The sequence below is a fragment of the Meles meles genome, chromosome 8 (assembly GCF_922984935.1).
Source record: "Meles meles chromosome 8, mMelMel3.1 paternal haplotype, whole genome shotgun sequence".
Lineage (NCBI taxonomy): Eukaryota > Metazoa > Chordata > Mammalia > Carnivora > Mustelidae > Meles > Meles meles.
In genome coordinates, this window is record NC_060073.1 from 379,220 (window position 1) to 405,256 (window position 26,037).

The 26,037-nt window shown below is 63.8% G+C and overlaps 3 protein-coding genes across 7 annotated transcripts in view; 2 read left to right on the forward strand and 1 right to left on the reverse strand.

Moving 5' to 3' along the window:
• Positions 1-446: 446 nt before the first annotated feature.
• Positions 447-6,211, reverse strand: LMNTD2 (lamin tail domain containing 2). 2 transcript variants are annotated; one of them, XM_046016082.1, is made up of 14 exons: positions 4,531-6,211; positions 4,300-4,452; positions 3,899-3,986; positions 3,609-3,764; positions 3,277-3,348; positions 3,099-3,187; positions 2,475-2,764; positions 1,976-2,090; positions 1,677-1,866; positions 1,461-1,580; positions 1,178-1,374; positions 821-936; positions 693-745; positions 447-578 (listed from the first exon to the last, which is right to left on the reverse strand). In XM_046016082.1, exons 1-14 carry the CDS (start codon positions 4,716-4,718, stop codon positions 447-449), a joined length of 1,959 nt encoding a protein of 652 aa, XP_045872038.1. In that variant the 5' UTR covers positions 4,719-6,211. The 2 variants fall into 2 exon arrangements, with proteins under 2 accessions (XP_045872038.1, XP_045872037.1); XM_046016081.1 differs by having other exon boundaries at positions 3,268-3,348.
• Positions 6,212-6,472: 261 nt separating this feature from the next.
• RASSF7 (Ras association domain family member 7) lies at positions 6,473-9,243 on the forward strand. Of its 2 annotated transcripts, none has more exons than XM_046014371.1 (6): positions 6,473-6,586; positions 7,255-7,380; positions 7,568-8,280; positions 8,418-8,546; positions 8,622-8,703; positions 8,784-9,243. In XM_046014371.1, exons 2-6 carry the CDS (start codon positions 7,257-7,259, stop codon positions 8,810-8,812), a joined length of 1,077 nt encoding a protein of 358 aa, XP_045870327.1. In that variant the 5' UTR covers positions 6,473-6,586; positions 7,255-7,256; the 3' UTR covers positions 8,813-9,243. The 2 variants fall into 2 exon arrangements, with proteins under 2 accessions (XP_045870327.1, XP_045870326.1); XM_046014370.1 differs by lacking the exon at positions 6,473-6,586 and adding an exon at positions 6,609-6,798.
• Positions 9,244-15,802: 6,559 nt separating this feature from the next.
• PHRF1 (PHD and ring finger domains 1) overlaps positions 15,803-26,037 on the forward strand; it is a 28,241-nt gene continuing 18,006 nt past the window's right edge. For all 3 annotated transcript variants that reach the window (XM_046016310.1, XM_046016311.1, XM_046016312.1), the window contains exons 1-4: positions 15,803-15,952; positions 19,907-20,021; positions 20,406-20,513; positions 24,641-24,867. In XM_046016310.1, coding sequence (XP_045872266.1) covers positions 19,928-20,021; positions 20,406-20,513; positions 24,641-24,867 — 429 coding nt within the window. In that variant the 5' untranslated portion in view covers positions 15,803-15,952; positions 19,907-19,927. The remainder of the gene's footprint in view (positions 15,953-19,906; positions 20,022-20,405; positions 20,514-24,640; positions 24,868-26,037) is intronic.

The window sequence follows — 26,037 nt, forward strand, 5'->3', positions numbered from 1 at the left end:
GAGCCCCATTGTGGTTGTGGGAGCCCCATGTGAACTCTGGCTTCACGGGACACAGAGCATCTTGGGGGGGTATTGGGGGATGGGTAATGGGCTTGAGGTAGGAGAGACCCTTCTTGGTGGAGGGGAGTTGGGGGTTGGGGTCTCCAGCTGCAGACACAAGAGCGAGCCCAGGCTGAGGGCCAGGTCCCCAGCACAGGCCCAGCTCCCGGCTCCTTCCAGGGGGGCCCACCAGCTCTCCCGCAGGCCCTCTCCAGAGCCCGTGCGGCCGCGGGGTGATGTGCGCGGTTCCTCGCCCACGCAGGGACGGGGCGGCCAGCTCCCTTCCCTCGGGGCAGGGCACCCCAACCCCAAGCAAACCCTCTGGGCTCTCAGGTGTACATGGCGCTTTACTTCGTCGGCGACGCTGGTTCAATAAACGCTGCCGCCCGCCTGCCCGCCTCCGCCGCCTACAGCCGCGCGCTCGGGGCGGCGGTGACCGGCGGGCAGGGGAGGAAGCGGAAGCCGAATCTGCTCTCAGCCGCGCTCTGCACCGACAAAGCCACCATCGGGCAGCCCCGGTCCACGCCCCTGCAGCACACCTGGGGGGCGGAGCCTCAGACGCGCGCGGGGCCGGGGCGGGGGCCCGCGCGGAGGAGGGGGCACGGCGGGGAACCGGAGGGCGCCAAGGGGCGCGGGCCGGGGCGCGCACTCACCCGCACCCTGGGCTCCTTCTTGGCCTGGCAGTGCTCCAGGCGCAGCCCGGCCTCTGCGGGGAACAATGACCGCGTGGGGTCGGGCCTGCCTCCCCCTCCCCGCCGGGCCGCCCGCACCGCGCACTCACCGGGGACCGCGGGCAGCAGCTCCGGCGCCGGCGTCTTGGCCGCCTCGGTCGGCGCTGGCACCGCCCGCGGGCGGGAGGTCTTGCTGGCGCTCAGCGGGGGAAAGAGGCCCCGCGTCCTGGTGGGGCGAGGGGGTCGTGAGATCCGAAAACGCCTGCGGGAAGGGGGGGATGGGGGGTGCCGAGCCTGGAGAGGCGGGATGGGGAGGCAAGTGGTGGTCCTGACCAGGAACCAGCCTGCGGAGCGGCCCCCAGAGGGGACTGGATCTGAGGTGGGGTACGGCCCTTAGCAGGGAGTCTAGGGTGTTACAGGGGTGGGGCCTGGGAGGAAGTGGAGACCAAGGGACCCGCGGAGCCCACCTGGGCCTCCGCCGTCTGGCCGGGGCCTCCTGCACCCTACGTGCCCGCAGCTGCCGAGGACCGGGCCCCTGCACGCAGGGGTCAGCCACCAGCCCCGCCTCTGAGAGCGGGAAGCGGTCTATGGACAAATCGGTGTTGTCTGCGAAGATCCTCGAGGAGGAGGACATGCAGTGGGGGGCCTGATGCTCGCTCAGGACCTGCAGGGGGCCGGGAGAGGCAGGGGGGTCACCCCCGTCCACCGGGGCTCCCCCCCACCCCACCCCCAGCTGGGACGCACGCTGACCTCGCCGTTGGGGTTCAGGAGGAGAGTCACACAGCCCCGGCTAGAGTGGAAGTGCACGGGCTCCTGGCCCAAGAACGAGGGCAGGAGCTTCTTGGTGCTGCAGGGCCCCTCGCCCCAAACCTGGTGGACATGGCCAGGGGGTGGGTGAGCCGCGGTGGGGACCTGAGCCGAGGCCACCGAGGGCGGGGCGGGGGGGGGCAGGGGGCGGGGACACACTGTGATGTGGTGGCACGGAGGCAGCAGCGTGCGGGGCGGGAAGCGGTACATGCACACAGGAAAGCCGCGCTCCAGCTGCCGCAGCATGAGCCCACCCAGGTCCGCGGTCTCCTCCGGCGACTGGTTGAGGACACGCACAAACCTCTCCCGGGCACTGACGGCCACAATCTTCAGGCAGGAACACCCTGGGCTGGGGTGGCATGTGGGGAGGGTGGGTGTAGAGAGGCTTGGCCACCCCTCCAGTGCGTCCCAGTTGGAGACGGCCCTCCTGCCAGGACCCCGCCAGGTCACCCCCTCACCTCCAGGGGCGCCCTGAATGCGGGTGCTCAGGAGCTGCACAGGGCTCCCCGGTCAGGGTCAGGACTGTCCTGCCTGGCTTGTCCCGCCGGGCCGTCCTGAGATCCAGGGAAAGACCTGGGAAGGGGCACCCCGTACAGAGCACGCACTGTGGACATCTCCCGCGAGGCCAGACTGATGCACAGCACCCCATGGGTGCAGTCGGGAGAGGCACAGCCCTGGGGCTCAGATTCAGAGCAGGAAGGCTGGACTCGGGAGGCTGAGGGAAGCAGAGGGAGAACTCCAAGTACGGGGGGTGGGGTGGAGAGCCAGAGCGCACATGCAGCAGCAGGTACCCTCCAAGACCACCCTAACCCCCAGGGAGGAGACTGGAGAGGCCTCAGTGACCCTGCTCGGGGCGCGTGAAGACCGAGCTGCTGGGGGACACGCTATTAGGGCTTTGGGCAGAGATCACAGCCTTGCGGGGGGGGGCAGTAAGTGGGGAAAGCTGCTCCACCCCACCTCCGGACTGGGTGTGCATTTCCCTGCTGAGGCTCCTGGAGCCGGCCTCCGTCAGCTCGTCGCGGCTTGGCGTGCACGGGGGGTGTCCTGTCACCTCCTGCACACAGGAATGCTCAGCCAGACGGCCACTGCTGGAGTCGGAGTCCGCGCCCCCCGAGCTGCTCGTGCCCGTGAAGGGCAGGGAGCTCCACTCGACACTCTTGAGACGCTGCTCTATCCCGGGTCTGCGCAGCTCCGAGCCCCACTCGCTCGACAGTGGGGCCTCTGGCGGTGGCAGGGGCCGTGGGTGCCTGTGGGCCACAGTCCGCTGATCTGCTTGCTGCTGCTGCCTTTGACTTCTAGACTCCAGCCCCGCGCCCATCTAGCACCCCCAGGGGGTGGGGCACCCTGGTACCCGGGGGTGAGGGGGAGGGGAGGAAGGCTCCTGGAAGGACTGTGAGGGCTCAGGAGCCCTTTCCCCTCACTGTGAACCCCGTTCTACAGATGGGAGAACTGACCTCGGAAGGTGTAAGCGAACCATCCACGGACGCTCAGGGTAGAACTTGGGCTCTGGTCCACATACGCCAAGGCACTCCCCGCCCCCCACCCCGCACCCCTGGAGGTGAGCACAGGGTGCAGAGTTACTTTGGGTCTGAGCTGGACTCCATGTTGCTGAAGAGGTTGGGATACCGCTGGGCAATGCTGTTCCAGTCCACGTCCTCCAGCCGGAAGCCCTGGTCAGGGAGCGACAGGCACGTGGCCCTCCCCGCCCACAGGGCTGCTGGCTGTGTGAGCACGGGGGGGCCTTGCACACCTCTCTTACCTCCCCAGTGGAGGGGCCCTGTTCACTCTCAGAGATGTCGCTCAAGTCCATCAGGGTTTCCGCGGTGACCACCTGCACACGGGAGCGGAGGCCGGTGGGCAGGGGCTGGGGGAGAGGGGCGCTCTCCTTTGACCTCACTAGGCACAGGTTCACAGTGGGTCAGGTGGGTGGACCCGGGGGCTTCCTCCCTGCCCCGTGGTCCTGAGGGGAGACAGGCTTCCCCGGCAGGCCAGCCCCACCCAAGGACCTGGAGGAGAGACAATGAGGGGACGTCCAAGGAGGGTTGGGGAGGGGGACACAGGAGGCAAGCGGGCGGGCCGAGCGGGGCTCACCTCCACACTGCCAGTGGAGGAGCGCAGTATGCGCCCCACCCAGGAGGAGCGGGCCAGCTGCAGGAGGCAGGACTTCTGGAAGGCCTGCAGCTCAGCCTCCAGCTGCTGCATGGTGGCTGTGGTCTGCAGCAGACGTTCCTCCAGCTGGGACTTCTCCTGCTCCCGGAGGGTACACAGGTGGGCAGGGTCTTCCCCAGCTGCTGACCCCCCAAGGCCAACCCCTACCTGGGCGCTGCTCCTCAGCCCAGCTTGGGTCCCTCCCCAGCGCCCTGGTCCCGCCTGCCCCTCACCAGCTGGGCCTGTTCCTTCTGCTTTTCCAAGTCCAGAGTCAGCTTTTGGACCTGATTTTGTAGGAACTTTTCCTGATTATGTGCGCTCCTGGGGGAAGGGGCAATCGTAGCAGCCCCCGCCTTGAGGTCAGAGCCAAGGAAGGGAGGAGGGGTCCCTCTTCATTGACACTGGGGGCCAAAGGGCATAGGGTTCCAGTGAGCCAGGCCAAGTCTGGCTCTGAGAGGTCTGGGCTGTAGGCGTAGCAACTATCGGTGTGTTCAGAGTTAGGGTAGAGGGTCAGGCTTCAGGTGAGGCTTAGGGCCAGAGTAAGAAGTTGCAGTGTCCGTCGGGACCGCTGGTTGGGGATTCGGGCCAGGACAGAGGCTGGGTTGGGCTGGGGGACGAGCACTTTGCTGGTCACCTCTCAGGAGGAAGCCCAGCCACCTTGCGCAGGACGTGGCAGTGCCGGGCATCCTGGCGGTTCTGGACGGCCCACCGCAGAGCCTGGATCTCCAGCTCCCGTTGGCCCCACAGCAGCCGCAAGGTACGAGTGTCCAGAGACTCAGGGGCCAACCTGCAACGCCAGTGATCAGGCCCTGCCCCCTAGCTGGCCAGGCTGGAGTGGCTGGCCACCCATCCCTCCTTTCCTTACTGTAGGTTGACGGAGAAGACCACCCGTGTAGAGCTGGGCTTGGCGTCCTGTGTGCATGTGGGACCCTCTGGCTCTTGGGGTGTGCCCACAGGAGGCTCCAGGTGGGCGCTGACTGGCTCTTGGTCCACCTGGGATAAGGGAGCCTTTTTCTCGGCTTCTTCATCCTCTTGGCAAGACTCAGGTGCCATTCTCGGTGTTCCTGGGGGAGCTGGGAGGGAAGTGGGCCCAAGGCTCACCTTGTGTCCTGTGTGTGGCTACCCCTGCGGGGCTCTCCTTACAAGGCCATGAGCGTGTGCGTACGTCTGACAGCCCTAGACGGCACCACTCCAAAGAGGTCTGCGTGTATGTGCATGCGTGTGTGCACGTACCCCACAGGACGCTAGACTGCTGGTCACAAGTGTGCCCACGTCTGTATGTCTCTGACCAGGACGAGGAGCAGGTCACCCCCAGGCAACATGTCACCTGAGTGCACATTTCCTGTTGTCATCCCCCATCACCCTGCCTTCTAGGACCTGAGGTCCTGTCCCTCAACCTAGAGCAAGAGTCCCCAGAGGGGCTGGTCCTTTGCCTGTGATGCCCCCAGGCCCAGGGCCTTACCCCAAACACTCACCTGAGGCCTGAAATCCAAGCGGCCTAGGGAAAGAAAGGCTCTAGAGTGTTGCCATGGATACCAGCACCCAGAAGGGGAGGGGCTGTTTGTTACCAGGAGCTTCCAGGGAAACCCCAGACCAGGGCCCTTAGTGAGCCTTGGGCCCACCTCCCGACCCAGCGGGAAGGAGAAACTGAAAGGCTGGGTTGTTGCCCAGGTGGCCTTCGCAGGCTCAGGGGATCATGGAGCAACAAGCAGGCCCTGCCATGGTCACACACTCAGTCTGCCACCCCAGCCGACCTTGGGGAGGCTCCCACAGTCCCGCCCCACCCTCACTGCGGCAGCAGGCAGGTACTGGGGGCACGGCCGGCTGCCTGGTGGGGGCTACCGGACTCCATCAGTGAGCCCCCCGGGTGCTTCCCACAGCATCGTCCCACTCGGACGCTGATGCCCACCCACCTAAACCCCAGGTCGGAAGCCAGTCCTTCTCCAGTCCGGCTCCCACCTTGGGGAGCCCTGGGGACAGCCTCATAACTATGACAACCGTTCCTCCGCCCCAGAACAGATCCACACACAGGCCGAGGCCCTCCAGCCTTCGCCTCCCCCCGCCCCACTTTCCATCATTCCTTAAGATCCGACTCTGCTTTCCCGGACTTCCTGGGCTGGGGAGGACCCGCGGCGCGTTGTGAGGGGCAGCGCAGGCTCCCACGGAGGCTGTGAGGGACCCTGGCCGCTGGGCCGGCTGCGGTTCGCAGGCTCGGGCTGCCCACGTGTGTCCACAAGTCGGGGGGCGCCGGGCCCCACGGGGCAGGCAGGGGTGCAGGCAATGAGCTCAGGGTCCTTGTCCTGCTCCGTCCGCAGCAGCTTCAGGGCAGCCTTTCCCCCATCACGACCGCCGGGCTGGCGGCCGCCACCCCGCTCCCGCAGCGCCTCCCTCCGGACCGAGCCGGTCGGGGGGCGCCTGGCCTCGCGGGCCGCGCCCGCCCCTCTGCGCGCAGAGACCGCGGGCTCCCGGGCCGGTGCCCCTCCCGCGGCAGGAGACGCACGGAGCGGGAGGCTCCCGAGGGAGCGGGCCCGGAGGCGGACCGGACACCTGCGCCGCGCGCCGCCAGCCGACCCCGAGCGCTTCCGCGTCGCTCGCGGTCTTCAGGCGTGCGTGGACGAGGCCCGGCCCGCCCCTCGCGCCGCCGAGCTCCGCCCACACCTGGGCGCCGCCGGGGGCGGGGCGGGCGGGGAGCCAATGGGAGGGGCGGGGCGCAGGCGGGGTGGCCAATGGGCGTTGGCGCAGGGCGGGCGGTGCGATCCTGGGAGCCAATAGGAGGGCGCGGGGCGGGGCCTCGGGCTGCGGGCCAATGGAGTGGCGAGCCGGGGCTCGCCCGCGGCGCTGGAGGCGGCAGGTTGCGGCGGCGCCGGGCTCCGGGAAGCAGCCAGTTCGAGTCTGGGTCCCGGAGGCCGGCGAGCGCCCAGGTGAGCCGCGCAGGGGCCCGGGTCCTCCCGCGTGCGGGGCGCGGCCTCGGGCGGCACCTCCGACGGAGGGACGCGGGCTGGGCCGCCGTGGGGGCCGCGCCGCACCTGCAGCGGCCCCGCGAGGGCGACGGCGGCCCGGGGGGGGGGCGAGCGCAGCGTCTGGAGGGAGCGGCCAGGGCGCTGCCCACCCCGGCGAGGCCGCCCCGGCGCAGGTCCGTGGCTCCGGAGGGCCGAGGTCGGAGTGGCGGGGAAGGGGCGTTCCCAGGGCAGCGGGAAGCCGTGTTTTCGTGAGGGCGCCCTTGGGTGCCGGGGCTCGGCGTCCCGTGGGAGGGGCAGTGCCCTTCGAGCCAGGTGCCCGGGTGCGCAGGAAGTGCTGGATCTGGCTAATGATTCGCCTGGTTCCGGGGAGTGGGGCGGGGCAAGAGGAGGCTGGGCAGTGGGGAGCTTCAGAGAGCTGCTGGAGGGCACCCTGGGCACCCTTGGGGGGGCTGGCTGTGCCTCCACCCCAGCGCGTGTGACCCGCGCGTGGGGCTAGGCTAAAGGAGATCGGGACTGACTGGGGGGGGCGCAGTAGCCCTGAACCACTTCTGGGGGTGAGCAGAGAGGACAGGCGGTGGTGGGGCCAGGCAGGGCCTGACCCTCTGGCCTTTGTCCTCCCTGCGGGACAGGGATGCTGTCCGGGCTGGCGGCCATGGAGCTCAAGGTGTGGGTGGATGGCATACAGCGCGTGGTCTGTGGGGTCTCAGAGCAAACCACCTGTCAGGAAGTCGTCTTCGCACTAGCCCAGGCAATAGGTGAGTCCTTTCAGGCACAGAGAGCCCAACAGGGGCACCTGAGGTGGGGCCGGGTCCTCCGTCCCCTTCCCCCATCAAGGCTGGGGCTGGCTGCTGATCCTCCTTGCCCTCCCCTAATTTCTCAAGCCAGGTGGATGGACGGTGGGGTGGTGGGGTGCCTCGGCTGACCTGTCTCCTCCTACCCCAGGCCAGACGGGCCGCTTTGTGCTCGTGCAGCGTCTCAGGGAAAAGGAACGGCAGCTGCTGCCCCAAGAGTGTCCAGTGGGTGCCCAGGCCACCTGTGGACAGTTTGCCAGTGATGTCCAGTTTGTCCTGAGGCGGACAGGGCCCAGCCTTGCTGGGAGGCCCTCCTCAGACAGCTGCCCACCTCCCGAGCGCTGCCCAGTCCGTGCCAGCCTCCCCCCGAAGCCACGGCCAGCCCTGGGCCACGAGCAGCGCAAAGCACGGACCTTCACCCTGGGGTGCCCCGGACTGGCCCCCAGCCCTGCATCACCTGACCCTGTGGCCCCCGTAGCACCAGTCCCAGGCTCCAGTGCAGACCTGCAGGGCCTGGAGCGCAGGGTGCGGAGGAACGCCGCGGAGCTGGGTCAGGAGGCCTTCTGGGAGCAGGAGCTACGGCGGGAGCAGGCTCGGGAGAGGGAGGGGCAGGCACGCCTGCAGGCCCTGAGCGCAGCCACCGCAGAGCACGCTGCCCGGCTACAGGCCCTGGATGCCCAGGCCCGTGCCCTGGAGGCGGAGCTCCATCTGGCCTCAGAGGCCCCCGGGCCGCCCTCGCCCACGGAGTCTGCGGCGGAACGCCTGCGCCAGGACCTGGCTGCCCAGGAGCGGCAGAGCGCGGAAGTGCAGGGCAGCCTGGCCCTGGTGAGCAGGGCCCTGCAGGCGGCCGAGCACGCCCTACAGGTGAGCCCGCAGGCCCCCGACCCCTGCCAGGGGCCCCAGTGCGAGCAGGTTTGGGGGCTGGCCTCTAGGGCAGGCAAGGACAGCGCGAGGCCATGGAGCCCCGTGGCTGCGTCCCCTGAGGGCCCCATGTGCCCCAGGCCCACGCCCAGGAGCTTGAGGAGCTGAACCGGGAGCTGCGTCAATGCAACCTGCAGGAGTTCATCCAGCAGACGGGGCCGGCGCTGCCCCCCGCGCCGCGGCCAGACGGGGGCCCCCTCGGCACCCAGGTCAGATGGTTCCGGAGGGAGCCCGGGGGCGTGGGAGGCCTGGCCTGGCTCCAGGCTGACCTCCTCTCCCCACAGGATCTTCTGCCTCCGGCCAGAGAAGAGCCCCTCACGAGAACCCCTCGGAATCCTGCTCTAGCGTCCAGCCCGAGCCCAGAGAGTACGTCCGTCTTCCCCACCTCGGGTGCGACGGGGCCTTCCTGTCCCGCTCGGTGCCCTCAACCTGTGCCCTCCCCACAGTTGCCGCAGGGAGGCGGAACTGGAGATAGCAGCTCTGGCCCCAGGACGGACGAGCCCCGCCGGCCCCGCCGGGACGCGAGCAAGGGCAGCCACGGCCGGCCCGACCCGGACGACCCGAGAGCTGGTCGTCGTGGAGTAGACGCTCCCCCATGCGGCGGGAAGCCGGGGTGCCCGGGCCTGAGACAACACCTCAGGGCCCCGGGCTTTCCGCTGTGCGGGGCTGGAGGGAGGCCGAGGACCCTAGCCCCGGTCCTTGCTGAGTCTGCCGAGCCCCTGGCCAGCTCCGAGGGTGCTACACCCCGAAGGTCGCGGCTCCTTGTGGGGGACGGGAGACGTGCGGACACTCAGCCGTGGCTGTGCGTGTGTGGGGGAGGCAGCCTTCCTCGAGCCTGCGCGTACACACGGGCATGCCGTCTCCCCTACCCCAACCCCGAAACCTCAATAAACTGCGCAGAATGGCTTCAGTGCGCCCTGAAACTTGAGACCAGCCAGGGTCACTGGGGAGTCCCCCAAGCTACCTGGGGCTGGCCACGACCAGGGCTCTTGAGAAAGGGGTCTCCCAGGGACCAGTGGTCAGTTCTCCAAACGGGGGCTTGTAGGGCCTCACGTTTCCAGCTGCCGCGCCCATCCCCACCTAGGGGCTCTCCTTGGCCGCCCAAGCCTGGATCAAGAGTGGCATAGTACGGGGCCTTAGAGCAGCCTCAGGCCTGGTCTGGGTGTCTGTGCGGGCCCTCCCCTGACTGGCTGCGCTCCTCCGGCCTACTCCTCACCAGGAGCAGGAGCTGCCACGGCAGAGATGATTCCCGGACAAGAGGACTCAAGGACGCGCCAGACCTGCCTATCAGGTTTACTGAGGTTTATGGAGAGCCTGTGGGGGCAGGTCCCGACTCCTGCCCAGAACCCAGGAGCTCTGCCCAGAGGAGCTGTGTTGGCCCCGTGAGAGTGTGGCTGCCTAGCCTCCTACCAGGCCCCCCTGCTTCCCAGGTCAGTGTGCAGGCTCAAAATTAGGGCAGCGATCACAGTGCTGGGCCCGGGACGGGCTGCAGGCCGCACCTGTGAGCGCCGTGGCCGGCAGTGGAACCCTCTGTGACGGTCACAACACGGCTCGGCGCGGCCGACGTGCTGGGGCACGGGAGATGGAGGCACCCTCGATGGTGGGGGTCTGTTGAGGCTGGGGGTCAGCAACTTTTGGATGGGCTCAGCCTTCTGGAGTAGCCCCCGAGCTCAGCCTGGTGTTCTCTTCTTCTGGGGCTGACCGTAGCGGACAAGAAGTCCTGAGTACAGGAGCGAGGGAGTCACCAAGAGCAGCTTGTGGGGGAGGGTTAATGAGGACTGGATAGTTTCTGGCCCAGGCTTCTCACTCCGAAGGCCCCAGCCCTACATAGCTCCTACCCACGCTCCCACCTGAGCCCACGGTCTACCGCACAGACGGGGCTGAGTGCACAGTCACACGGTACGGCCTGGACCGCAAATGCCGATCACGTTGTGTCCTGGGTGGGAGGGCTGGAGCAGTGGGCGGCGGGCCGTCACCACCAGGTCAGAGAGGCCTGCTCTCCCCACCCACAGCCCTCACCTGTGCTCGGGAGGGTCGGATGTTCCTCTGAGCACCTGCCCTGAGCACCAGCACAGGGCAAAGCCGGGTGCTGGCTGGGAATGAGCCCACTCCCTCCCGGTGCCATGTGCTCTCCCACACCCCAAAGGGAAGCGGTCCCGGGCTGGCAGAGCTCGCACACCCCCGGCCTCCTGTGTCTGTTTCCAAGAACAGCTGTTCCTTCTGAAGACATCGCCAGGGACCTGTCCCCGGTCTGCTGCTGGCTGAGAAGCTGCTGAGCCCTCTTCACCTGGGAAGGGTCCTCAAGTAGCCAGTGTGCTCTGGGGTGGGGAAGGGGGCAGAACCTTCCACCTCTGTGGCTGTTCCAGGTGGACAAAATCCCATATCCCCCACAAGTGGCCAGAAGCGCGTCAAATCAGTAAGCGAACACTGGGGCTGTTGAGAAGTTGACTTTGGAGCTTTAAGCTGCACTTCGAAAACAACGATGGGAGCTATGCTGAGCCAAGGAGAGACGTAGCTCCCCACCCCCACCAGACACACCCCCCCAGGCCATGGCAAGGCAGGACCAAGCCAGGTCAGCCCAGTTCCCTGGCCAAGGTGAGATAGGACCCAGTTATCATCAATGTCTCTGTAATGGCCAGACTGTGCTGGGGGATGGCGCTGGAGCCCCTCCTGCTCACCCCGGTACTGAAGAACTCTTGTGGGCCGGCTGGGAACACGGGGGCTCCCTGGGGGTCACCCACAGCAAGTCACTGCCTTGTGGCAGGCAACTGGCTCCATTGGTTCTCAACCCCAAGGGCCACCCACAACCTCCCTGTCGCCTGCAGAACCTGTCCTGCCAAGCCTGCTGGGTGTGACCCTCAGGGCACCACAGTGACCTTTACGACAGTGTCCCTCCAAAGGTGAGTCCAAGTCCATGCAAGGCCTCAACTCGGGCTGCCCTGACAACTGCAGACCCAGTGCCAGCCATCAACGCCCACCATCTGGGGAGGAGACAGGGCCTGCGGCAGGCATCCTGGCCCCTGCATGCCTGGAGGCTGCTCAGGATATGCTCTCCGACCAGCAGATCTTCACAGTGGGTTGAGAACCCCAGCAGAGGGGCGCCTGGGGGGCTCAGTGGGTTAAGCCACTGCCTTTGGCTCAGGTCAAGATCTCAGGGTCCTGGGGCGCCTGGGTGGCTCAGCGGGTTAAAGCCTCTGCATTCGGCTCAGGTCAAGATCTCAGGGTCCTGAGATTGAGTCCCGCATCGGGCGCTCTGCTCAGCGGGGAGCCTGCTTCCCTCTCTCTCTGCCTGCTTCTCTGCCTGCTTGTGATCTCTGTCAAATAAATACATAAAATCTTTAAAAACAAAACAAAACAAAACAAAAAACCAGCAGAGAAAGCAGGCCCGGTGGCAGACAGGCTGGGGACTCAGCCGGGTGCCCTCGCCTCCGGGAGGGCCCACCGCTGGCACAAGTGGGTCCTTGGCATTCTTGCTGAGTGGCAGAAATATGCAGAAAAGCCAAATCTGTCACCATCTTCCTTGAGTTCCCAGTGGTGGCCTCAAGAGGCAGGTAGTGGGGGGTCCGGTCCTGAGGGCCAAGGGTCTGACCAGAACACCTGTTTCAGGTTGGCGACATTCGGAGGACCATCCAGCAACTCTGCAGGTCCTGGCACCTGAGACACACAAGGAAAGTTCCCTCCAAGGGAGCATCTGGCCCAAGCTGAGTCCCCTCTTTGGAGGGCTGTGAAGCCCCACGGTGTTTGCCCTTCCTCCCCACCCCGCTGCTGAGCGCCGACAAAGGGGTGCCCTCTCCCCGCCTTGGTGTTTGTCCTCCCACCTGGTCTGGCCGTCCCCTGCCCGACACACCAGGATCACAGAAGGGCCGGGGCGGTCGCGCTGCCCAGGGACAGATCAGCCGCTGTCACACGCACAGTGGGTCCGGAGCAGCGCAGTGTGCGGTGGGCAGTGGCTGCCCTGCGCCTGGAGGGACCACCGGGTGCACAGAAGGGCCGTCCCACCCCCGAACCCTCCTTCCCCTCCAACTTGTGCGTCCGAGCCCCACCGCACCAGCCCGGCCCGAGCCCCCGCCCGCCGGTCTGGGACCCCTCGCGCGTCACCTGCAAACGCGGCGCGGGGCCGTCGCCGGCTCTCAGCCCAAATTCGGCGGCCGCCGCGGACCCCCGGCGCCCCCGACCGGCCCCGCACGGGCCCCCGACCTCCCCGCACCCGGCGCCGGCCCGCGCCCCGCCCCCGGCCCGTATGCAAATACGCGGGTCTCGCGGCCAATGCCCAGCCGGGCCGGGCCCGCCCTGCTGCGTCCCAGCCAGTGGGCGCGAGGTGGGGGCGGGCCGCCACGCCCACCGCCGCGCGGCCCCTCGCGGGCGCGGCGGGCGCGTTCCTTTCCGCACGTCGGCCTCGGGGCGGGGCCGCCACCTGCCGGGCGGGGCCTGCGGGCGCCGGGCAGCTGCCGTGCGGGGCGGCTCCCCCGCAGGCCGGGCGGGTGGTACCGCCCGAGGCGCTCCCCCGGCCCTCGCCGTGGGCCCGCAGCTCCCGGGAACACGCGGGGCTGCGGTGCACGTAGCCCGGCCACGCCCTCCGGACGCACATGGGGCCCGCACTGCCCGCGGACCCGCGGAGCGCTGTGGCTGGCCGGCCGGGGCTCCGCGGTACCCCGGTGGGATCCGTCACCTTGGAAGGCTCGGAATCCGAGTGCGGAGGGGACACGGCGCGGGGCGCAGGGCCCTCGGTGCTTTGCCCCGTCCTGTCTGGGCTTTGAAGAAGTATAAAGCGTGAGAACAGACTTCCAGACCTGGAGTTACTGACTCCTCGGTGATGCCCTAAGGTGGCAGCCAAGGGAGATTTGGCCCTGACCCCCTTCCCCTCACATTCTCCTCCCGCGCCCACGGCCGAGGGGACCCCTGAGGCAGAACCAGGGGTCATGCGGACCCGCAATGGGGTAGAGACCCTTGCTCTCCTTTTGTTCCCGGCACAGGAGTCCTCCCAGGCCCTCTGCGCCCTTCCAGTGTGAGCCAGGGCTCCCCGCTTTCCCTTACCTCAATCACCCAGTCTCCCGCATCTGCCTCAGACCCTGGCCCTCCCTAGTGGACCCCACTCACCTGGTTCCAGGCAGCTTCAAAGGAGCCCTCGGCTCTTCACTGCCCAGGGGCTCGGCCTCAGCCACCCCTGACACTCGTGGTTCACCTGTGGCCATCCTGGCCTCTACACCACCTGTTCCTGGTTCTCCCTTCCTCCAGTGACCTCCCTGCATCCTACCTGTGTGGGGCCTGGAGCCCCCCAGGTGCCACAGCCCCAGTACAGATCCTGCCGCACCCTTCCCATCACCACACTCATTTCATTTCTTCCTTCGAAACCATTGCCTGAGTGGCTAAGTGCAGAGGCTCTGGGACATCAGGAGCCTGAAGCTGGGGGATAGAAATCCAAGGCGGGGATGTTGTGGGTGCGGCTGCCTATGGGTGGGGAGAGAGCACAGAGGAGCAAGGAGCCGGCTCGGTTCTACTGGTGCTCCTCAGGGGAGAGGTCAGCAAAGCCTGGATTCCGCGGTCTGGAAGGGACACTAGGAATCTGCAGGACCCCTGAGGAGGCCCACACCTTCAGGACAGGGTAGAGGTTTGGAGGAAAGTAGTTTGGAGTTGGGTGACAGAGAGAAGCCAGGAGTCAGGGTGACTCTGAGTTCCTGTCTTGGTATGACCTCCAGCTGTGTCCCCCCAGTCCTGCAGGTTCCAAATGCGCCCCTTATCACCATCTGTAGTGGGTTGAATAGTGTCCCCTCAAAAAGATGTCTATATCCAAATGTCTAGACCCTGGGAACGTTAGGTTACTTGGGAAAGGGTCTCAGCAGCCATCATTAAGGGTCTTGAGACAAAATCATTCTGGTTTCCCTGGGTGGGCCCTAAGTCCAACAAGTGTACTTATAAGAGACAGATGAGAGGAGGGCCATGTAAAGACAGAGGCAAACTTTGGGGTGATGTGGCCACAAGCCAAGGAAGCCTGGAGCACCACAAACTGGAAGAGGCGGGAAAGGATTTCCTAGATTCCCCCAGGGCAGAGCTCCCTTGGATTTCAGATCTGTAACTTCTGGGGCTGTGAGAAAATCGTCTGTTGTTTTAAGCTACCCAGTCTGTGGTCACTGGTTAAGGCAGGCCCGGACGCTAACAAGCCCGCCTTCCCAAGTCAGGGAACATGGCCGTACCTGGCTCCCCCACTCTGGCCCTGTTTGTGTGCAGGCCTCATGGTGGGGAAATTGCTGGTGGGGGCTGGATAGGACCAAGGTAGCTCCCAGTCCTGCTGCGCCCTCCTGTACAGGGGAGCAGTGCGCACCTCGTGTATGTTCCTGCCTGTGCTGGGGTGGGCGGGAGAACAGGGTGCACTAAGCACCACCCCAAACCCAGCAGGGGGAACCGAGTGCAGGTCTATGAGGGGCATGGGGCAGGGTACACATGTTGTGTCCTTACTTGGAACTAGCACGTGGCAGGTGGGTGGCTCGCCCGTGTGGCCTGGCGGTGACTGTACAGAAGGTGCCCACGTGTCCCTCCTTGCCTGACTTCCAGGTTCCCCTCCTGTTTACTTCGCACATCTCTCAGCAAATCCCCTTTCTTCAGAATCTACCAGGAGTTTCTCGCGCCCAGCCCAGCCCAGGCCATGGTGGTTCCCGAGCTGGGGTCCCCCCCTTGCTGCCCCGCCCCGCGGAGCCGGCGCGGGTCCTCCAGCTCCAGATCCACCAGAGCCCCTAGCCTCTGGCCACTTCCCGCACTGGGCCCGGCCCCCCGGCTTGGCCTCGTTTCCGGGGTCTCCCCACCCCGGTCACTGCCAGATCCATCCTCACCGCCTAACACTGGCCAGTCCTCCCAGGCTCCTAGCCCCGGCCCGACCCTGCTTCATCCTTCATCCCAGCGCGGGTCGGCCTGCCACACACCACGCGGTGCTGACCGACGGCGCTGGAGGTCTCCGGCGTCTGAAGCAGACGGGGCGCCGGGCTGGGGGCTCCTCCCGCCCTCACAAGACTCCGCAGTGTTTGGTCCGGGAACGACCGCACGGCGCCACGGGGCAGCGGTGGCCACAGCGACCGGGGCTGGGGGCGTGACCAACGCCGGGAGGGCCGGGCCGCCGCGTGGGGGCGGGGCAGCGGGTGGGGGCGTGTTCACGGGCGTGGGGCGGGGCCAGGCCTGGGGGCGGGGTCTCAGGTGTGCCGGAAGGCCGCTGCCATTCGCCCTGGGCGGAGGGCGGGGGCTTGGGCTGTACCAAGTCCCGGCGGGGGAGGGCTGACACGGAACAGCCTACCGGCGGGGGCCTGACCCCACAAGCTCCTCCAGACACTGTCTTTCTGGGCGGTGAGCCAGCGTTAAGCAGTGTCTGCGAAGCCTCGAGGCCCTCGGCCGCGGCGAGCGGCGGCTTCCGCCCCTCGAGGCTCTTCTTCCCCGCCCTGGTCCCAGTGGTCCCCGCCAACGGGCGGGGCGAGGCGGGAGGCCCGGAAGCCGGCTCCGTACACTTCCGGGTCGGGGAGCGCGCGCGGCGACGGCGGCGGCTGCGGCGGCGGTGGCGGCGGCCTAGTCGAGGCCGGCGCTCGGGCGGCGCGGCGAGCGCCCGGGAGCGGCGGGAGGGACGCAAGGGTCTCGGGTACGTGCGGGGCCCGCGGCGGCCTGGGAGTCCCGGCCGCGCCCAGGCGCGAGGGCCGTCTCCGAGCGCCGCGCGCTTTGTCTGCGGCCTGCCCCGCAGGGCGAGGCCTGCGCCGCGCTGGCCCGGGGAGGGCGGGTGAGGAGGGCCGGCGTCCAGGCCGGGAGCCCCTTCGGCGCGCAGGCGGGTTTCTGGGGTCACCGCGGCCTGTCCACAGTCGCGGGGGGCGCACCCGTCTCGTCCCGTGGCAACCCCCCAGCCGTGCCCGGTGTGAGCGAGGCGTGACCCTGTGCCAACTCGTTTCCAGCTCCTGGTGGCCCCTGCAGCCAGCGGCTTCGTCCGCGTCTGGGCAGCCCGAGCGGCCCGCGGGATGGTTTCCTGGTAGCTCGGGTCGTCCTCCCAGCGCGCCGCCGGAGTAGGTCCGGTCCTTCCGCTCCGCGCGGGAGGGGTGCGCGACTGGCCCGGGCGCGCAGCTGCCGAGCGCACAGCCTCCGGCCCGGCTCCGCGCTGTTTTATTCTAGCGGCGCCCGGCTGTGCCGTGTCAGTCGCGGAGAAAACGTGCTGTCGTCGTTTCTCAGAGCCAGTGGTAGTCGGCCTGGGAGCCTCCTTCCCGCCGGGGCTCGTGTGGCTGGACCCTGAGGCTCAGGCGAGCTTCCCAGGACCTCCGGAGGGTTTGTTCAGGGAGAGTGTTGAGTCAGAGCAACAGTGGCTGGCCCCTTCCGGTGCAGTCTCTGCACCAGGCCAGTGGCAGGGCTCCCGGGGCGAGCTCAGCTTTGGGCTTCTCTGCAGCCCCCCAGCATGGACGCTTGGTGTCCACGTCAGCCCTGCACACACCTCGTTGGGCCTCCTCTCTCACTTCCACTGCAGTTCCCGTTTTCAGGTCTCTTGTCCTTCGTGGGAGACGTGGAGTCAAGAACGACAGCCCTGGCCGGGTGTGAGATGTTGGACCTGGCCTGCTTGCTCAGGGCCTGGCACAGGGGCCGGTTACCACCAGAAGTTCTTTGGGTTCCCTCGTAAGGGTCGGAATTGTAGGTGCTTTGGGTCCTTGCATTTGAAAAGAGAAAAATTATTATCTCTCAGCTCCCTAAATCTAGAGCAGAGAGGAGAGCCCCGGAGTACCGCCAGCATTACCTGTGGCCTGGAGCCTGCCGGCTGGGGTAGGGACAGTGAGCGTGGGCAGGCGCGCCTGAGCGGGGGCTGCTGGTAGGGCCCCATGAACACAGAGCTCTGACCACAGTGTTCCTGACAGGGAGAGGGCTGCTAGGGTCTCTAGTGGCCGCCGCCTCGGCGTTTGCACAGGTGCTTACTCTGGGAAGGACTTTCAGAGGCCGCCTGGGTTTTTTGCCAGCAGCGAACTGTCACGTGATGATGTTAGAACAGACGATGTTCAGCCTCGTAGCTAACGCTCTCCTGCTGCCCTCACCCGCTGTGGCGGAGGAGCACAGGACCCATGGGACTTAACCCTGCAGGTGCAGGGACAGGTGGAGTTCACCCCACTCCTGGGCGGGTACCTCTGGCGAGCCCCTGTGTCCCAAACCCAGTCGTGGCCTTGTTGACCTCTTCCAACAGCCCTCTGAGGCAGGCCCTGCCGCTGCCCAGTACCGGGGGACCTGGGTCTTGGTGCACCAGGGTAGAAGCCAGGGGCTGTTTGTTCCGACTTTGGACCTTGTGCTTGTATAACATCATCAGGGAAAGAATCCGCAGAACCCGCCCCCGGCTGTGCTCTTAGGTGGCCTCAGGGGTTACGTTTTCTGGTGTGTGACGCGCTCCCTGAGAGGGTTCTGTGTGTTGGTACAGCGAACCCGTGAACAGCGCAGGGGTTAGGGCGCCAGTCCTGGTGCAGTGGATAACGCACGCGTAACTTTGGCTCCCTCGGAAGACTGTTGCTGACCGTCTGGTTGAATGGAAGCCTCACCGATGACATAAGCCGTTGATGAACGCGTGTTTCTTTAATAAAGTGAGCTGGATGGAAAATGCTACCAGGAAAATCGTAAGGAAGGAAAACACTTTTATAGTACTGTATTTACCCAAAAACTTTGCACATGCAAGTGGACCTGTGCAGTTCAAACCCATGTCTTTGGGGTTGCTAAAAGGTATTTCCCTCCCTGCAGGGCAGGAAGTTTGCGACACACTTTATTTTTTTTTATTTATTTTTTTTTTTAACTGTGCTTTTTTTTTTTATTTTATTTATTTATTTGACAGAGAGAGATCACAAGTAGATAGAGAGGCAGGCAGAGAGAGAGAGAGAGGGAAGCAGGCTCCCTGCTGAGCAGAGAGCCCGATGCGGGGCTTGATCTCAGGACCCTGAGATCATGACCTGAGCCGAAGGCAGCGGCTTAACCCACTGAGCCACTCAGGCGCCCCGTGCGACACACTTTAGGGGCAGGGTAGACATTGGAGTAGGTGTCCCAGGATGACCTTGTGGAGTCCAGTTGTGGGAATGGTGATGACACAGGCCAGAATGTTCTAGGCCCTCTTCCCTGACCCCCCAGGAGAGGTGTCATCCTCCTAGAAGGGCTGTGGCCCTGTCATGTCCTGAGGTCTGCATGCCTCCAGCAGGAGTCATGGCCGGGAGTTGCAGGACGGCTGGGTCCCTGCTGTGCTGCTGAGTCACCAAGCAGTGAGGGTGCAGACCCTTAGTTGAGTGGGGCCATGGCTCACGTTCTCCACCTTAGAACACTAAGTAGAGGAAAGGTGGTGGCTGTAGGGGCTGAGTAATTCTATAGAAGCACCTCTGAGTGTACTGTTTCCCGCTAGGAACCGCATAAGGCACTTGAGAGTTTCATCAAATTAACGTGTCCTCGCTAATTTAGAATTGGGGGCTTTGTAAGGAAAGTTAGGCTCTCCAGAGTCTGAATCTGGCCTTGGCCCCACCAGGGGATTATTCTCCGGGAGCGTCTGTCCAGAGGTGGTGGTGGTGATAAGTCCTCCTCTGGTTGCCGCATGAGGCTCTTGGTGGTGGCACGTGGCCCATGGGGGAAGAAGCCTGCGTGTGGGATCCACGAAGAGAACCTTACCTGGTCGGACCTCCTTCCCCAGTTCTTGCTTTGCTCCTCTGCCTTCTGGGCTTTTGTGTGACCCCTTTCCTCTGACTATGGATAGTGGACTTGGCCTGAAGCACACCATACCCCAGGGAGGGTTTTCTTCGTCCTGGCTTTATAAGTTACTGAGGGACTCCTTGTGGGAAGTGTCCCCTCCACCTGGGAAATGAAGTGAGCAGCATTGTTGAGAAAGGAGCCCTTATTTGGGGTCAAAAGGTGGAGGTCTGGCAGTGGAGGTAGATGCGTTTTGCTACATTTGTGAGGTCATCTGTCTCGGTCTTCTGTGTTGTCCTTGCAGTGACAGGACAGAGGAGGCAGGACAGGTGTCCCCCCTCCCCCTTTGGACATGAGGAGCCCAAGAGCAAAGTGGCCATGGTGTCTGAGAGGTGAGCCTGACCTCTGTGTCCCGTGGTGGGGGTGCAGTCAGAGCAGCTCAGCTGACATGCGGCCCTGGTGGTGATCTGGTGCGCGGAGGTCAGGCTGGCCAACGTTGGCCAAGAGTGACAGGGCAGGAGAGTGCAGGGAGAGGGTCCTGCTAGCCCTCTACACCCTTCTGACACCTACCCCACTAGGTTGAGATCCCTGCTCTGCCTCAGCTTATGATAAGCCATCGCGTTCGTGCCTGGCGTCCGGATTTCTGGGGACGGGACGTGCTGTAGGTGCCAGACTGAAGCTTAATTAGCTCGTCGTACATTGAGATTTGACTTTGTTGCTCTGTAGATGAGAATCAGTGTCTTCTCTCCTCCCTGTGCACAGCTTTGCAGTTCAAGTTGCTTTCTCTCATGGCTCGGCCTCCCGGTCCTCCGGATGAACATGTCACCGGGTCATGCTGTGTGCCAAGTGACTGCTGGGCTTTCAGGAGGGGAGCGTTGCATCCTGGGACAGTTGGGAACTTTCTGACTCTGGTTTATTTCAGAGCGAACGCCAATGTCCAGTGATGGATGACGACAGCCTGGACGAGCTTGTGGGCCGAAGCCCAGGGCCGGACGGACACCCGCGACTCAGCCCCGCCGCCCTGGCCGGCAGTGCTGGTGAGCCAGTCCCGCCCCTTTCCCCACCCCGGGCGGGGAGCAGGTGTCTGCGGCTCGCACCTCTCAGAAGCAGCAGGGCCTCGTGTGCGGAGCCCCTTTTGACGGTTATCTGCATGGGTCGGTCTCCAACCTTTACTCTTTTTTCTGAGTTACTCTTTGCCTCTGATTGCATGAGGGGTACGTACGTTTATCTTCCTGTTGAGCTGAGTCGGACGGATGTAAGTGGAGCGAGAGGGTGGGCTTTCCCTACTTCTGTCCCCACCCATGTGGGCAGCTGCTCATAGCCCCTTTGGTGGGCACGTCCGGGCACCTCCGTGCCTCCGGGAGGCGGTGTCCCTCTTCGCTGCCTTGGTTGTGACACTGGGTCCACCTCTTTTGCTATAGAAGAAAGCAGTGACGGCCCCGGCGGGGGCTCTGATGACGACACGGGCAGCGAGCGCAGCTGCAGCACCGACGACGAGGACGAGGACGGGGGCCCGGAGGACCAGTCCGGTGAGAGTGCCGCCGTTCACGCGGCCGCCTGTTTTTCCCTCGCCCTGACAGGGACGGCTGTTTCTGAAACGGTGCTGGAGTTGATGGCCTGCCCACACTGAGCCTCACCTTCCGCCGGGGCAGGGGCTCATTTTCGTTGTAATCCTTTGTTTCAGAGTTCAGTTTGACGGCACAACGTCATTAAAGATTAAAATGTTGAAGAATGTGGAGCAGCACGAACTGGGGTCTTTCTGGGGTGAGCCCACAGAGTGGATTTGCCGGCACAGTGAGCAGAGGCTTGCTGTGGCCCAGGGCCACCTGGCCACGACTCGCAGCAGGCCAGCTCAGTGGAGCCATTTGCGGCTTCCTCGAGAGCTGACAAGTGCAGGAAGTGATTTTATTAAGGAATTCCCAGCACCTTCATGCCAGTTGACTTCTGTGCCCTTGAACTTCTGCATAGGAAATGTTGCCATAAGAAACTCTGGTTGGGTGCACAGCACCTCCTTCCCTGTCCCTCTAGCCACCCTGGCTGCTACGTGGCTTCCCAGGGCCCCCCAGGCCGGGCCACCCTGTCTGAGACCAGCTGTGCTCACCTTCCAAGGAGGGCGCGCTTGGCCCTAACTGCTGATAGGGCGCTGGGCTTTGGAAGTAGTCATCAAGTCGGGAGAGAGGTATGGTCCTAAAGCCAGTACCATCTGCGCATCACTGTCGCTCAGGCTCTTGCGGTTGGCGGTGTTAGAATGTTACAGAAAGGTAGCGGGCTCCTGAAGGACCAGGATTGCGGTAGCAGGAGCGGCTGTGAGTTTGCAACTTTGTGTGTGTCGGTGACTTATTCGTCCACAGTTGGATTTTGGATGCTGTACACAGGGACCTGAAAGTATGTCCTGAGTTTGCAGGTCACGAATAGAGTTCTTCTGATTGTCCCCCACGATCGACGTGTGTGGCGTTGGGCTGACCTGCAGCAGGTCTCAGGCACAGACACTTGGCATTGGCAGGGCTGAAGGCAGGAGGTTCGTCCCTCCAGCAAAGGTTTGAGGGCCTGCCGTTCCTGAGTTCACCACTGAGCAGCAAAGACAGTGGTGTAAAGAAGCGGTTATGACAAGGGCAGTCCGTGGCAAGAGTGGATCATAGGGGCATCGCCAGAAGAGGGTTCCGTGGGCCTGGAGCGGTGTGGAGAAGCTTCCAGAGAGGCCCGTCTAAGCTGTGCTGTGAAGAACAGGAGGCAGGGGCTGGCGGTAGCGGACCGAGTGCTGCTGTGAACGGACAGGTGGCGCAGAGCCGAGGCCCGGGAGGGAGGGAGATGCAGGTGCCAGGCCTGCAGGTGGGGAGGCGCTACCGGGAGGCACTGAGGCCCTGGTTGTGGCTCGCAGGCCTGTCTGCGTACGCGAGTGCCCTTTGTTCCTTCGGCACCAGCCTTTCCAACAGATGGCAGCCTGTCCTTAGCAGGTGGGAAGTGTAGTCAGACCTTGAGAAGGGGAGAAGGGGCTTTTCCTATATCCCTGAGGGCCTCCTGGCCCTTCCCAGAGCAGCCCTTTCTGCTTGTTGCTTTTCTTGCCGTGGTGCTCCTCTTGTAAACGGCCGGCTTGGTAGCGGGCTGCTGACTTTCCAGCTTCAGTATTACCTACTTGAAAGGGCCATCCGGGTGGCTCTGTCAGTCAGACTCTTGATTTTGGCTTAGGTCATGATCTCAGGGTCCTGAGATCGAGCCCCATGCCAGGCTCCACGCTTAGTGGGGCGTCTGCTTGAGATTCTCTCTCTCTCTCCCCCGTTCCCTCTCCCTCTACTCCTCCTGCTTGCACACACCTGCACGCGGATTCTCTCTTTCTCTGGAATAAATAAATCTTTAAAAATATATATTTTGGGGGCGCCTGGGTGGCTCATTCGGTTAAGCCTCTGCCTTTGGCCCCAGTCATGATCTGAGGGTCCTCGGATGGAGCCCCACGTCGGGCTCCTTGCTCAGTGGCGAGTCTGCTTCTCCCTCTGTTGGCTGTTCCCTCTGCTTGTGTTCTCTCTCTTTCTGACAAATAAAGTCTCTTTCTGACAAATAAAAATATATCTTTAGGGCCTGGGTGGCTCAGTTGGTTAAGCGGCTGCCTTCGGCTCGGGTTGTGATCCTGGGATCCTGGGGTCGAGTCCCGCATCGGGCTCCCAGCTTGGCAGAGAGCCTGCTGCTTTCTCTCCCTCTGCTTGTTGCTTTGTCTCCTTGTGTTCTCTCTCTGTATCTCTCTGTTAAGTAGATAAGTAAAATCTTTAAAAGAACAAATCTTACAAAAAAGTATATATCTTTAAAAAAAATGTATTAGTAAAGTCTTACCACAAAAACTGAGAATGTTGGGCTCTGATCTGTGGCCTCACCCCCAGCCTCCAGGCCGAGCGTGCACTGCTCCACAGGGAGTTGTGATGGCCGTGGGACCGTGAGTCACAGTGGCCTGCTCAGGGTGCCGCCCCCGGGCCCCCCATCTCTGGCTCCGGCATGGCCTGTGCCCTTCTTGGGGGCCCTGCATTCGTCTGCGCCTTCCGCACTGCTGCCCTGTTGAGGCAGGACCATCGTCAGCAGCCCCTGAGGAGGGGTGGACGGAGGTAGACGGCTCAGGGCCCCGCACGCCCGCGTGGGTCTTTCCCACTTCGTCAGTGGCGGTCACCGTCCCTCATCGCTGTAGCACCGTCCCAGGTGCTACACAGGGTCTCGCGGCCCTGAGATGGCCAATTCTTTTGCCTTTCGGAGTTCCATAGGGAGAATCTGACCGCCTGGACTCAACCCCGTTCTGCTTGCTCGGCCCTTAGCAAAGCAGGAAAGCTGAGAGAAGTCCGTTCTCGGGCAGCTTCCCCGTGCCCTTTTCCAAAATTTTTGCATACCGGTTTCATTGCTGTATAACCAGCAACCTAGAAAAGTGTGCTCGTGGGGCGCCTGGGTGGCTCAGTGGGTTGAGCCTCTGCCTTCGGCTCAGGTCATGATCCCAGGGTCCTGAGATCGAGCCCCGCATCGGGCTCTCTGCTCAGCAGCAAGCCTGCTTCCTCCTCTCTCTCTCTCTATCTGCTTCTCTGCCTACTTGTGATGTCTCGCTCTGTCAAATAAATAAACAAAATCTTTCAAAAAAAGAAAGAAAGAAAAGCGTGCGCGTAACCTCAGTGTTTCCAGGGTCAGCAGTCCAGGTGTGCGTTGCTGGTCCTTTGCCCGGGTCTCACTCGCCGACATCAGGGGTCACGGGGCTACGGGGCCCACCTGAGGCTCAGGGTCCTCCTCCAAGGGCACTGCTTGTTGGCAGAATTCAGAGCCTTGAGGGGGTAGGGCTGAAGCCGTGAGCTCTGGCTGGCTGTCGGCGGGGGACTGTCCTCTGCTCCTGGAGGCCACTCTCTTGGCCCGCAGGTCACATAGCTGCTTGCTTGCTTCCATGCCTGCAGGCGCTCTGACTTCTTTCTCTGCAGCCAGCTGGGGAAAATGGCTTTTAAAGGATGCACCTGCTTGGGCAAGGAGTCCTTCCCTCGGCCACACAGCAGCAGGCCTGTAGGGGAGACGCGGGTTCTGTACGCCCTGGAAGGGATTGGATGTGGCTGTGTCCTGCGGCCCTGAGAGGACCCTCCTGCCACACAAGTGAACTTGACCCTCTCGTGGAGTTTGCATACGTTGACTGCTGTGTTGAACTGAAAGTGTCTCCTTTTTTGCTGGTCCGATCCAGCCCAAGAACCTCTCAGAAATTGATCAGAACTGTTAGAGCCAAATTGCCCAGTTAGGAACCCATGGTCCCTACATCCCCAAAGAAAAAACAATAGACCTGTAAGGAGGGTCTCGTGTGGAGGCAGACAGTTTGTTAAGACCGTGTTCGTGGCCCTCTCTGAAGGCTGCTGTGCTCCGCCGGGGCAGTTGTCAGACGGGGGCGGGCCCCTGGCAGCTGCCCTGATGGGGAGCGTTCGGCTTCCGCAGCAAGGGAGGGGCTTGTGGAGCTGGGACGGCCACTCAGCCTGCGTCTCATCCTTTTTGCTCGGAAGCCACTTCAGTGAGGTGCCCAGGGGTGGGCCTTTCGGGCAGGGCGTCAGAAAGGTTTCTGTCCCCTGAGTGTAGGGTTTAGAAACATGCCTTCCTGCATGCAGCTGTGGCCTGTTTGCTTCCGGGGCTCCAGCTCACAAAGTCACGTTTCTCCTTTTTCAAGGTTCCGAAGACTCTGAAGAAGGAGGAGGAAGAGGAGAAGAGGGCATGGAGGCCTTAGTGGCTGTGGTGGACGCTCAGGGGAAGTTGGAAGCCAGTGGCGTGTTCAGTTCTGATGATGATTCCGAGAGCTGCCCAATTTGTCTCAATACTTTCAGGGACCAGGCTGTGGGGACCCCTGAGAGCTGTGCCCATTATTTCTGCTTGGATTGTATCGTTGAATGGTCCAAGGTGAGTAGGCAGCTTCTCGGGGTCCTTCCCTCCTTCAGGGTGACCTCTCTCCATTTACGAGTGACCCTTCCGTCGGCAGCCTCTTGCCGGCGGTGCTCTCTGTTCCGCAGTAGAAATTGAGGCCATAGCATTGGGTCCTAGTGTGGTCTTCACTTTGGCTGGTGGGCTCCTGACTCTTGGGTTTCCAGGAAAGCTCAGTGTGGGGTGATGTGCCTGTGGAGCGTGGGATGAGGAGGCAGGAGAGAGAAATGTTCTTTCTGGGTCAGTGTGCCGTGGGGACCTGTGTGCGGGAATCCCGAGCGACTCAGGGCAGTCTGTGGCTGGCAGAGGCAGCCCGGTACGCCGTGACCCCACAGACAGAGCTTGGGGCGGAGCTCGGCACCGAGTCATGATGACCGGCAGGACAGGGAGCCCACCAGAAGACAGATAAAGGGAACGTATCAGAAACAGTATATTTCATGACGAACTTTAATTTTTAGAAGATTTTATTTGAGAAAAAAGGTAGAGCACAGGTGGGGAGGACAGGGGCAAGCAGGCTCCCCGCCGAGCAGGGAGCCCGACGCGGGGCTGGATCCCAGGACCCTGAGATCGTGACCTGAGCTGAAGGCAGACGTGTCACTGACTGAGCCCCCCGGGCGCCCCCGCCCCGATGGTGAACTTGAGTAGCAGTAACCCTCTTCCGACTTTATAAACATCTCACTGTGGAAAATTCTGAAGACGAAGAGGAGGACAGGAGGGGTGATGTGCGTGTGCCCCCCCCCCCCCCGCCTGTCCCCACCTTCAGGAGCCGTCCGTCCTCCTCTGCAGCCTGGAACTTGCCCCACATGGACGCTGCGTGGGTGTAGTGGACCTCCGTGCCACCACCTGCCCTCGCGAGGTCAACAGTAACCCACAGCCCCAGTCCTGCTCCCCATGTTCCCAGACAGCTCGGGAGTTTGGACCTCGGCCATGTTTTTGCTGCCCTCGAGGCCACCTGTCTGCTGCCTCGCTGGTGTCGTTCCAGGGCTTCCCTGCCCCCGACGCTCCTCGCTCCTGTCCTGTGGGGCTGGACCCGTTGGCACAGGTTAGGTTAAGGGTTAGATTTATTTTGCAACCAAAGCCTTATCAACTGAGGAGCCTGACAAGGTGCTGGTTTTCTAGTTGGCATCATACTGGATTAGCAGAAGGAGA

Bases quoted from the DNA above. Each gene is read 5' to 3' on its own strand.
- LMNTD2 (XM_046016081.1), bottom strand. From the start codon at position 4,718: ATGGCACCTGAGTCTTGCCAAGAGGATGAAGAAGCCGAGAAAAAGGCT. The intron at 1,375-1,460 runs GTCAGCGTGCGT...GGCCCCCTGCAG, and splicing joins TCCTGAACCCCAACGGCGAG to GTCCTGAGCGAGCATCAGGC. The intron at 746-820 runs GTGAGTGCGCGG...TGTTCCCCGCAG, and splicing joins GCTGCTGCCCGCGGTCCCCG to AGGCCGGGCTGCGCCTGGAG.
- RASSF7 (XM_046014371.1), top strand. From the start codon at position 7,257: ATGCTGTCCGGGCTGGCGGCCATGGAGCTCAAGGTGTGGGTGGATGGC. The intron at 7,381-7,567 runs GTGAGTCCTTTC...CTCCTACCCCAG, and splicing joins CGCACTAGCCCAGGCAATAG to GCCAGACGGGCCGCTTTGTG. The intron at 8,281-8,417 runs GTGAGCCCGCAG...CATGTGCCCCAG, and splicing joins CGGCCGAGCACGCCCTACAG to GCCCACGCCCAGGAGCTTGA.